We start from the raw sequence: 13,044 nt of genomic DNA, 5'->3' as shown, positions 1-13,044 counted from the left end.
TTCTTACTCATGGGGCCATTTATGGCTTTGTTTTTAAAACATAAAAATAAAAATTCATTTTTTTCTTTAACCCTGCCTTCATTATTAACAAATATGGGTGTGATCAAAATTCTAAAAATAATTATTTTGAGAGATTAAAGAATTGTTGTGGCATAGCTAGAGGCCTATAACAAACTTACTCCTTTTAAAAAAATTGCTGTTGTGGTAGAGGACACTTTGGCCCTTCTGGAATCCACTTGCCATTTGTTCCTTTTCCATAACAGTTATGTATATTAGAGCCAATTAAAAATAACACATATATTGAGAATATAGAGAAAAAACTTTAGGGAACACAGTGATTAATGTAACCAAAGTTTGTTTCAAGGATTTGCAAATTTTTGTTTCTCATTGTGATTTAATTGATTATGGCTAAATATTCTTCTTGTGTGCTTATCCTGTTTAAACTTCCTAGTCCTTCTAAAATTTTTATGGGTAAAGAATGTTTGAAGCATTGTGTACAATGATTAATGAATATATTAAATGCAGTGGTAACATAAGTGACTGTCCTGAGGCACACAGGATAGCTGATGATAGTTTATCAGAATAGTTTAATTTCAAAAAGGTATTTCCTGTGCAGAAACATCTTTTTTCCATATGTTTTTTTACCCTTTGTCAATAAAATTGGTACATAAATTTGTTTCCAAAAAAGACTGAAGATTTTAGGTATTTAAAATTTATGTGCCATCATTATTGGCATCTCTTCTGAATCTCAACCTGAATTTCTTTTGACTAAGTTTAGCAATGGTTGCTGTTCCTTTCATTATGGGTAAAATAGATGATTGGATATTTTGTAATAATACTGTGTGTGTTTTTTGTTTTGTTTTTTGTTTGTTTTTAGTATATCTTTATTGATTTTAGAGAGAGGAAAGGAGATGGAGAGAGAGATATAGAAACATCAATGATGAGAGTCATTGATCGGCTGTAGCCCGCAACCTGAGCATGTGCCCTGACCAGGAATCGAACTCCGATCCCGGTCGGGATCCTAGGTCGATGCTCAACCGCTGAGCCACGCCTGGCTGGGCTGTAATAATAATATGTTAATGATTTAAAATTCACATTATTAGCCTAAAGGATTTGCTAAAAATGGTATATTTGCGTCAGAATTTTGAATTTATTGTAACTACAGTTAGGTGACAACATGTTATACTAGGATAAAATCATACTTTTAATTTCAGGATTTATAGGTGTGCCACTAAATAAATGAAGTTCAGAGAAATGATATTTTACTAACATCTTATCCCTGGTTATTGGTGGAGATGGGTGGGAGTTACATTTTCCCATTTGTAATTCACTTTTATCTTAGATGTATACTCTTAATCCCTGTATCACAAATTTTTAACCTGAAGTCTGTGGATAGGAATAAAATTATAAAGGAAATTAAAGATATATATATATATGTCTTTATTGATTTCAGAGAGAGGAAGGCAGAGGGAGAGAAACATCAATGATGAGAGAGTCATTGATCGGCTGCCTCCTGCATGCCCCCCTCGCATGTGCTCTGACCGGGAATTGAATTATGATCTCCTGGATCATAAGTCGATGCTCAACCGCTGAGACATGCTGACCGGGCATAAAGGAAAGTTTGATAGACACAAGTTTAGGCATTAATTTGTAGGTTTCATCAGAATATCAAAGTGTGTTTACCCCAAACTGTTAGAGATGCTCTCTCCCTTTATCTCATCCTGCTCCAGAATATAGTGGTTAACAATATGGCTTTGGAGCTACATAGATGTAGATTTCAGTCCCGCTTTATCACATGTGTATTGGATGATTATGACAAATTAAATAACTTTTGTAAGCTCTAAGCTCTTACTTCCTTATTTGTAAAATGAGGATAATAAAGTTACTACTATCTTAGTGAGGTTTTAGAGAAACAAAGTGCTTAGCATAGTATCTGTTGAAACTTAACAAACACCTATTTTAATTAAAATTGTTAAAATTTATTTTGGAAAATGAAATATATATTGAAGGGTACATAAGTACATAAGCTAAAGCTTGAAAAGTTTAACTGAAAACACAGTTTGTAACATTTCTAATTCTATTCACATGTTGATAAGTTATGAAAAGTTTTTAGCTGGTAGTAAAAAGTACTAAAAAGTATGCCTGGCCGGTGTTGCTAAGTGGTTGAGCATCAATCCATGCACCAAGAGATCGCAGGTTCTATTCCCAGTCAGGGCACATGCTTGGATTGCAGGCTAAATCCCCAGGAGGGGCATTTAGGAGACAGCCGATAGACATTTTTCTTTCTTTTCCTTCCTCTTCTCTTTCTCTAAAAATCAATAAAAACATATTTTTAAAAGTACCATGCTGATAGAAAAGTGAAAATAGTCAATTGGATCACAGTGCTTTGTAGTAAAAATTTTTTTCTATTCTGCTCTTATTCTCACCCATATCTCCCAGTTTCTTTTTTGGGCATCAGAAAATATTGTTGCCTATATTAACATTGTGGATAAATGGCTACTCATAAAGCCATTTAACTTGGGGGCCCATGACCATGGAAGTCTATAAATACATCTTAATGCACTAATGAACCCATGACATTTCATGCAAAATATTCTTTATAGGTTTTCTGGGAGAAAAGTGATAACAGCTTCCATAAGATTATCAGTGGTTAAGAATCATTTTTTAAATGTATTAACTAGAATATAGGTAAAAGAGAATGTTAGCTTAAAAACAATGTTGATAAGAATTTAATTTATAAGCATTACAAACATTTTAATATTTTATATTATTTTTCCTCCTCTTTAAATGATACACTTGTAAAAATCTTTGAGAAAATACAGGGGATCGGAGTTTAAAAAAGTATACCACCATGTAGAGTAAAAATTGCTTTTTTTTTTTGGTGTCTAACCTAGGTATGAGATTGTGAACAGTACAGTTTAAAATTTTACAAACTGATTTTACTACATGTCTGTTGGATAATATGATTTTTCACGTACAGCCTACTGTGATCAATCTCTCCATGTCATCAAATATTATATGTCATTTTAAAATTGCTATAGAGCAGTCACACAACTGCCACTCCTTTGTCTTGTCTGTAAGATCAGGAAAGTTAGTTATGTATGTTGGTTTAACAGATTATCGTTATTTCATTTTAATATTGTAATTGGGAAAGGAATGAAAGGAAAACTAATTCAGAGAATGGGAAGAGCAGATCACAAGCATAAGAGCATATAAGGGTCTGAAAGGAATATCATGTTTGACGAATGCGTTGGAACTACAAGGCATAATCCTTAAAAGTTGGAAGCGTTGCTAGTTTTTTAAAAATTGTTCATCACTTATAAAACAAGCTTAGGTTTATATCTTGTAAATTTCATATTCCTTAGGCAGTCAAGGCTCTTTGTTGTCTTCTACTTATCTACTTTTTAAAAATACACGTTTTTATTAATTTTTAGAGAGGAAGGGAGAGGGGTAGAGAGAAACATTGATGAGAGAATCAATCAACTGCCTTCTGCATGCCCCCTACTGGGGATCGAGCCCAAAACCCAGCCATGTGCCCTGACTGGGAATCAAACCAGAACCAGTGACCTCTTGGTTCATGGGGAGACACTCAACCACTGAGCCGCACCTGCTGGGCTGAAAGTGATGTTTTTATTTAGAAACAAACACTGTTTCCCATTGTGGGTATGGATAAATAGAGAAATGCTATGCTGTTTTGAGAATTCAAATACCTAGACTACTCAGAATTGAATGTAATAGAGTAAAATGTATAATTTATGTAATATGATAATTTTAGAGATGTTTATGTGTATCTTAGACTCTTAGCTCTCCTTGAACTTACATATTTTAGGTCTATAAGGACCTAGGTCCAACTTTCCATTACTTTGTTCATATATCATTTTTGTTTTTAAGATTAATTTCCTAGTCAGTTACCAAGCAGTTTAATGCTTATTTCCTGACGGTGAATTTTTAAAGTAAATTTGATTGGCTTTTTGGCTTTCTTAATCCAAATCTGACTTCAAGGGGGTTTTTTTTGGTGGGAGGGAGTGTTCAGAGTCCATTTTCACAAAAGAAAGATATTCAAAGGTATTATCCTTCTTTTTGAACTTGGTTTTCCTAAACCTAAAGAAAGAAACTATTCGTTAGAGAAACTTTAGTTTTCTTCTTATATAAATTGTAATATTACAGAATTTTAAAACTAGAGGCCTTAGAGGTAAAATCCCTTTCATTTTGCTACTGATAAAACAGGCACGATGCATCATTTAGGTATTTCTGTGTAAGAGATTACTCCAAAAGTAGTGTCTTAAAGACAACAATAAACATTTATTATTCTCAGAGTTTGTATGGATAGGAATTTGGGAGTGGTTCAGTTCTGGCTTGAATTTCTCATAAGGTTACACTCAAGATGTTGGTCAGGTTAGTCATCTGTACCTTGTGTGGGGCTGGAAGATATTCCAAGTTGGCTCACTTACATGGTTGGCAAGTTGGTGCTTGTTGATAGTGTGAGACCTCAGTATTTTCTTATGTGGACCTCTTTACTCCTTGAGTGTCTTACAACACGATAGCTGGCTTCCATCAGAGTGAATGATCCAAAAGGGAGCAAGGCAGAACTGGCAATGTCTTTTATGACCTCGTCTCAGATGTCATACACTGTCATTTCTGCCACATTCTTTTCATTAGAAGCCATTCATTAAATCTGGTCCACATTAAGGGGAGGGAAATTGGCCTTCAGTCAAAGGGAAGAGTGTTTGGCCATACTTCAACTCTGCCACACCAGGAGAAATGCGATGATTTCTACACGAGTTGGTGATCTATTTGGACTACAATATAGATGTTTTGATAATATAACTAGGTGAAAATTGTAAGTAATAGTTGCTTAACTGTCATTCATTATTGGATGCAATTATTATAACCTGGTATTTGTGTATCATTTACTTATTGACTCACCAGACCCCTTTGATTATTTACAATATGGTAGGCATTGTGCTACTAACTTGTCTAAGAAAATTAGATTTGTATGTAATAATTACTGACTCTTATTGTTTACATTTATTTTTATTTTATATGATTGTGTGTGTGCGCATGCATGCACGACAGTGGTGTTCCTGAACTCTTGATCTGCCAATCAGGGTAGGAATGCCCCTTTTAAGTAGACTTCAGGCAAATTATTAATTTTAAAATGTGGATTTTTTTCATTGACCACAAAACCACTTATGTAAAATAAGCATCTTTATTAATAAGGTATTTTATTATGGCCAATTTCCTGGTATTTACTAAACATATATTGAGTACTTGGTACTTAGAGAAACAAAGATATATGCCCCAATTCTTATTCTTAAATCGTTCTTTGTGTAGAAGGGCAGATAAACGAATATGTAAAATTGAGATGATAGCTGTCAACCTAATATGGTGACTTTTTATCAACTACAGTACCAGTTTTTGGTGTGATGCTATCCATAGAAGTTGTTATGGTGCTACTTACTTCATCAGGAAGGGGGAAATAAAAACCATTTGGAAAAAATGTATTTTGGTATTTGCTTATTTTCTTTATATTACTTACTAGGTATAATTGTTACTTTTCTAGAAAGTATTAATTTATTTTTTTTCTCTTTTTTTTTTTCTTACAGGCAATGTCTATGCTGCTTCAAGGAATATAAGCATCTGGAGATTTTTAACCAAGTAGTGTGTGCACTTATTAACTTAGTGATTGCCCAAGTTCAAGTGCTCCGGGACCAGCTTTGTAAACATTGTACTACTATTAACATAGATTCCACGTGGCAAGATGAGAGTAATCAAGCAGAAGAACCACTGAATATAGAAAGAGAGTGTAATGAAGGAAGTACAGAAAGACAAAAATCAGTAGAAAAAAAATCGAACTCTACAAGAATTTGTAATCTGACTGAGGAGAGTTCTGATCCTTTTAGTTTATGGAGTACAGATGAGAAGGAAAAACTCTTACTATGTGTGGCAAAAATTTTTCAAATTCAATTTCCCTTATATACTGCTTACAAGCATAATACTCATCCTACTATAGAGGTATGTAACAATAGGTATTGTGGATTTTAAGTAATAAGTTATAGTTGGCATGGCAGTTTCTAACTTATGAATAAATATAAAGTCAGTTATTATTGGTTGAAAATTTTATAAAAATTATTATAAAAATCCAGTTTTCTCTCTACTATTCCTGTAATAACTTGTGTTGAACATTTGCTCAGCATAGTCCTATTACGGAAGGATTTATAAATTGAACTGTTTGTCAGTGATTCAAACATTTTGCTGATATAGATCTATGCTCTGTTGTTAGTCTTTCAAAAGGTAATGATTGAGGAAAAAGAAGAACTTAGAATTTTGAATTTCATTCTTAGAGGCATAGGTAACAGAATTTGGAATTCCCTTCGTCAAAAACGTAACTGCTAAAAAAAAAAAAAAAAGTACTAGGCTGGCTGGCATGACTCAGCGGTTGAGCGTCGACCTAAGCTCTAGGAGATTTCAGTTCGATTCCTGGTCAGGGCATATCTCTGGGTTGTGGGCTCAATCCCCAGCAGGAGGCATGCAGGAGGCAGCCGATCAATGACTCTCTCATCATTGATCTTTCTCTCTCTCTCTCTCTCCCTCTTCCTTTCTCTCTCTGAAATCAATAAAAATATAGTTAAAAAACAAATGGTATCTGATTGTTTAAAAAATAACTACTAGTTTTAATAGTATTTTCTTTTGCTAAGTCAGGGTGCTTGACTCATTCTATGAATAATAATTTTACAAGCCTTTCTAAGAGTTTAGTAACCCACCTTAGGTTTATTTGTAATAGATAATGGTACTTCTTTCTAAACATAGTGGGAATTGAGGCAGTTATGTGGCAATGTATAATATTAGTGGCTTAAAACAATAGTGATTTATTGTTATTCATGTGGGTTGGCCTGGCAATTTCTTTGCTGGTTTTGTGTTGCTTCATTTATGCAGCTGCATTTACTTTTGATTGTGTGAAGGTCCAACTTCATGTCTGACAGTTGGTGCTGACTGTTGTCTAGGGTACCTTAGATTTTCTCCATATTCCCTCTCATTCTCCATTAGGATAGACTAGCTTCCTTACATGGCAGTCTTAGCATTGATCCAGTAAGGGAAAAAAATAAAAGCTGGTAGACCTTTTAACTTCTAGTCTCTGAAACCACACAGCATCAATATTGCCACATTATGCTGTTTGAAGCAGTTTACAAGGGCAGCCCAAGTAAAAATGGGTATGAGGTAGACTTCATCTCTGGATGGAAGGAGAGAGAAAGTTTCATTTTAAATTTAGTATATTTCATTGTCTGTGCATTCTAGCGTGGGAACAATTGGGGCCATTAACAAATCTACCACATGCTTTAAAAAAAAGTTACCTATTTTCTTGAGCTTATTTGTTCTGTAACCTTCATACTGATTTCCTTAAACTTCTTTCTTCATCTAGAAAAAAATGGTTCTTTCTTGAAAATATTTTCACATTGAATTGAGATTATTTAAAAACATAGCCTAGGAGTTGGGTATTTTCCCTATTAGAATGAATTCTTCATAAGAATATTTTAAGTCAGATTATGCTCCATAGTGAGCACTCAAAAAAAAATCTGTTGAATAAATGGATTAATGTCCAAAACCCTGTTGTTTAGATGGATACCACTCTTTTGCTATGATAATTAATGAACTAATAAACATCTTATTGCATAGATTTTACTTTTGAATTTTCCCTTATGATTACACTGATAAAGAAAATATTTTAAAAATGTATATTTTTGTTCACTATTTAATCATTCATCGATTTACCAAATATTTAAGTGTCTGCTAGCCATTGTTTTATGTCTAGTGACAAAGTTGTGAAAAAGGTAGATGAGGATTTTGACTTTATGAAGGTTTTATTCTATTTAGGGAGATAGGCAGTAAATAAACAATGAAATATCAGATAGTGATAGGACTCTGGAGGAAATTGAAAAAGAGGAGGAAAAAGTATGCTGTTTGGGCAGGGATGTCAGGGAAAGCCTTTCTGAGAAGGCAAGTTTTAAGGGGATTCTTAAATGAAGTTAAGAGGTTGAGCCATATGAATGAAGTAGAGGGAAAAGCATGTGCAAAAATCCTGCTGCAGTAAGTATTTTTTTATACAATGGAGTTGTGTCTCATTAATTTTATTTGCTCTTTGGCTAAGTATTTTTTGGGGGGAGCTAATTTACTAAGTGTAATTTCTATGTTTTTGATCACAAATAAGGATAAACCTTTGTTCCCTGTATTTCTTCACTACTTGCATTTCTTTTTCTTAATCTTCACCTGAGGATATTTTTTCCATTGCATTTCAGAGAGAGTGGAAGGGAGGGAGAGAGAGAAACATCGATGTGAGAGAGAGACATTGGTTTCCTCCCACACTCGGCCTGGTTGGGCCAGGGATTGAGCCTGCAACTGAGGTATGTGCCCTTGGCCAGAATGGAACCTAGGACCTTTCAGTCCTCCGGCCGACACTCTAACCACTGAGTCAAACTTGCTAAGGCTGCATCATTTCTTCTTTTTTCTTTTTCTTTTTATATCTTTATTGATTTCAGAGAGAGGGAAGTGGGGGGAGAGAAACATCAATGATGAAAGAGTCGTCATTGATCGGCTGCCTCCTGCATGCACCCACCTGGGGACCAACTCCGCAACCTGGGCTTGTGCCCTCTGCCCTGACTGGAAATTGAATCTCGATCTCCTGGATCCTAGGTCGTTGCTCAGCTGCTGAGCCACGCCCGGCCGAGCTGCATTTCTTCTTAAATGAACTCTTTTTTTGCTGTCCTTTGGGAATTGACTGTTGGCATCTTGTTGCTTTCCTTAGAAATTTGAATGTGATCTTAATATGTTAGAGATACAAATACTTCTCTGTATCGTTATTTAAATTTTGGTTTTGCTACTTTTTATTATATAGCTATCCTCTGGTTTTGTATGTATTTTAATGGAATAAAGTGATTTAAGAAGGAAAAGAATCAGATTGTGCTCTATCTTCTAGAATTCTTAGTCTATTATCTTCCCACATAGAAATCTTTTAATGAATTGTTTACATGACATAGGTGTTTATTAAACATTCTAAAAGGTGTGATCTGAGAATCATTTTTCAACAAAAAGGGTCCATCTGTGCAAATCTGCTAAATTTAATCTTAACACCATATGAATAGTGTATTAATGCCTTAATAATTGAAAGATGCTAAGAATACTTTGGTTAGGGACCTAGATAAGACATGAAATTCATGTGTTTCCTAGAAATATTCCCCCAGTTAAAAATATCTTAATAGAACTATAGCAATACTAAATCTGCTGTTTTGTTCCTAAAATCAGTTTGCTCGTCAGTTTAAAAAAAAAGTAAAAGATTTTCAAAGATGGTAATCTCTAAATGTTGGCATAGTCACACTCCCTTATATTTTCCCTTTTGGAATAAAGTGCCTCATTGTTCTTAAGGATTGTTCCTTGTGACTGCCTGGTTGAAAGCAATGGTTCATGAGGTGTTTGTGGTAAAATTCTAATAAAAAACATTCTTAGACATACTAAAAGAGGAATCTCCTTATATAGAATTCTGTATTCTTATATTCTTGTATTATACGGAATTCTAATCGCCTTATACAGAATTTATGTGCGCTTCTTTAATCTGTTCATAGTAATTGTTTCCCAAGATTCCAATATATTACTAAAGATTTGTTACAAATATTCTAGAATTTCTAGTTTCTGTCCTGTTGGCTATATAATTAAATATGTTAAGAGTCAGCTGTTTTAAAGGGTCTTAATAGCAAAACCTTGGTTGCACATGTGTATAAAATTATATGTGTGTGTCTATATATACATAAATAGAGATATCTTAAGAAAACCAATGCTTGTTTTGCGATGCAGTAGAGCTTACTATATTTTTGTATAGAGATTTTTAAAATTTATTGATAGAGATACTGATTTATGCATTCATTGGTTGATTCCTGTATGTGTTCTACCCAGGGATCGAACCAGAAACCTTGGCATATTGGGATGATGCTCTAACCAACTGAGCTACCTGGCCAGGGCAATACTAGTTTTAAATAATATTATTTTCTTTTGTAAGTCAAGGTGCTGTAGATATTCTATTAGTAATTATTTTTAGTATTGTATCCATTACCTCTAGTGAATAGGATGGGCGGGAACTTGGAGCCTCTCTTCCCCCTCCATTCTCTCCATTCTTTTCCTCCTGTTGAAATTGATAATTAAAGATGTAGCCTGGCTGGCATGGCGCAGTGGTTGAGCATAGACATATGATCCAGGATATCATGGTTCAGTTCCTGGTCAGGGCATATGCCAGGATTTCGTGCTCGATCCCCAGTAGGGGGCATGCAGGAGGCAGCCCATCAATGACTCTCTCACCATTGATGTTTCTCTCTCTCTCCCCCTTTCCTCTCTCTGAAATCAATAAAGATATAGTAAAATAAAATAAAGATGTAGTAATTGGAAATAAGTAATATTCTGGTTAAAAGTTTTTTTGGGTGACAAGTTACATACTTCTACTAATTCTGAATAATTATATGTAATTCTATGAAATAAGGGATTGCCCTAGTGTTATTTCTAAGTAGAGCGAAAAAGAATATAAAAATTGTAGAAAGGAGGGAAACCACTGTATTTCTGTTAAAAGTATATATAATATGATCAGGAAGATTATATATTGTTTTATTTTCAAAATTTCTGAATGTAGACTTGTTTTTCTTGCCTCTTCTCACTTTTTTAATTCACTCATAAAAATTTTAAATGTTACGTATTTTTAATTCATCCTTTTAAAGTATACAATTTAGTGTATTTGCAACTATCACTACTATGTAGTTCCAACACCAATGACTTATTTTTAAGCAAAAATTTTACTTCTAATCTATAGGCCTTCAGTTCTTTATGGTTGATCATGGATGAAATAGCACTTGCTTAATTAGATTTAAAATTACTTTCTAGTTATTCATTTATTTCTGTTTTTTCTTTAAAAAAAATAGATGAATTTCTGTTTATATCTAGAAATAGAATGGCATCATCTTATTAAGTAAATGTGAAATTTTGGGAAAGAACAAAAACTTAAAAAATTCCTGATAGGTTTCTTAAGGCCTTTTCAGGGTCATCTAAAATTAGAACTTTTAAAAGAAAAGTTACATTGATTTAGCTTTTAGCAAGACTTCCTAGTGTTGTTACTTATAGATTTATTTTAACTGTATATGCTGCTTAGAATATGATTATAATAACACTTAGGATTTTTGTCTTCATGTATCCAGAGTAGAAGTATAAAATGGTAAAACAGTTCTTTTGAGTAACCAAAATAGATGTAACATTTTGTGTATCAGAATAGAATTCTGCCCGGCTGGTGTGGCTCAGTAGTTGAGCATCAGCCTATGATCCAGGGGATAATGGTTCTATTCCCAGTCAGGGCACATGCCTGGGTTGTAAGTTCAATCCCCTGCAGGGGGCATGCAGGTCAATGATTCTCTCATCATTGATGTTTCTGTCTCTCTCCCTCTTTCTTCCTCTCTCTGAAATCACTAAAGATATATTTAAAAAAAAAATAGAATTCTGTTAAGATTTTTCTAGCTGTGTCCAAGTTAGCACTAGAAATCCGGACTCCTAGCTAATATTTTCAGCATGGTTCACAGGTTCATTAATCTGCATCTTATAATACCACAGCAGTTCTTATATTTTGGACCTTTTGAAGATGAAAGGTTTGATAAAAATAAGTTAAAGCTTTAACTGGAGCCCTGGTTGTAGAGGGTTGGGAATAGATTTAGGTGTTTTAGTACACTTATTTGACAAGTGTTCTGACCTCTCTTAGGACAGTTTTTGGTAATTTTGAAATTTTTTTAGTTTTATATGATGCTCTGAGTTGTTTTGAAACTATTTCAGCAGGGAAACTTAAATATATAAAACAGGTAATAGTAACGAATGAGTAGGTTCCTTTGGCAGCTTTTTTCAGATGAGAGTATCTTGCTTTCTCTTTTATAAAGGTAACATTTTCATTGTGACCAAGAAATATAGAATATACAAAATACAGATTTAAAAAGCCTAAACCTTTCCTCTTTCTCCATCCTGTCAAAAATCAGTTATGAAATTAGTTCAGATAATTCTAGATAATCAAATATAGTCAGATCAAATTCATAAATTTATTTTTTTAAATGTAATGTTATTGTCTATGTTTGTACATATTTATTCACTTTATTAACAGCTTTTAAAGGTATAACTTACCATAAAGATTATTTGCTTAAAATGTATAATTTAATCATTCTAGTAAATTTAAAGAGCTGTGTAACCATTACATTACAATTTTAGAACATTTCCATCATTTCAAAAAAGATCCCTCATGCCATTTCATCTTATTATTTTTCTAATCCTCACCCGAGGATATGTTTTTTATTGACTTTAGAGTAGAGAGGAAGAGCGAGAGAGAAACATCAATGTGAGAGATATACTTCCATTAGTTGCATTTCATATGTGTCCCTACTGGGGATTGAACCCGGTGTCTTTCAGTGTGTGGGATGATGCTCCAACCAACTGAGCCATTCCAGTCAGGGCTCACCTTACTATTTTTGAAGGATGCTTAAAATTCTGGATGGTTAGGCCGTCATTTATTTAGCCATCCTATTGATATTCAAGTTGTTTCTAATTTTGAGATGTTACGAATAATTTCAGTGAGCCTGATTATTACATACATTTTCCAAAACCTTTTTTTAGTTGTTTAGGATAATTGAACCAGAAGATGAACTCCTTGATCAAAGGGAATGTGCATTTTAAATGCTGATGAATATTCTAAATTTTCCTCCAACAAGGCCATACCAGCTTATATGCTCACCAACAATGGATGAGTGTGCTTTTAGGAGTTTAAATTTTATGTATGGAAAGCACATTGTGAAACTTCTTGAGTATACCTCTAGAGAATTCCAAAGCACAGTTTCAAAACCATTTAAGCTCAGTATTTTTATAAGAGTTACTAAAAAAAAAATTTTTTTTTTTAAACCCTCACCCGAGGATATTTTTTCAGAGAGAGTGGAAGGGAGAGAGTGAGAGAGAAAAACGTTGATGTGAGAGAGAGACATCGATTGGTTG

General features: G+C 33.8%; 1 protein-coding gene across 4 annotated transcripts in view; it reads left to right on the top strand.

Annotated features, from left to right (window-relative positions):
• The window catches only part of USP34 (ubiquitin specific peptidase 34), a 184,342-nt gene that overhangs the window by 26,443 nt on the left and 144,855 nt on the right, over nucleotides 1–13,044 (top strand). For all 4 annotated transcript variants that reach the window (XM_081155772.1, XM_081155773.1, XM_081155774.1 and 1 more), the window contains exon 3: nucleotides 5,607–6,015. In XM_081155772.1, the coding sequence (XP_081011898.1) occupies nucleotides 5,607–6,015 (409 nt within the window). The remainder of the gene's footprint in view (nucleotides 1–5,606; nucleotides 6,016–13,044) is intronic.

This window comes from Miniopterus schreibersii (genome assembly GCF_964146895.1).
Source record: "Miniopterus schreibersii genome assembly, chromosome: 13".
Classification (NCBI taxonomy): domain Eukaryota; kingdom Metazoa; phylum Chordata; class Mammalia; order Chiroptera; family Miniopteridae; genus Miniopterus; species Miniopterus schreibersii.
Note: the sequence above shows the minus strand (reverse complement) of the source record. Positions and strands in the feature narration are given on the sequence as shown.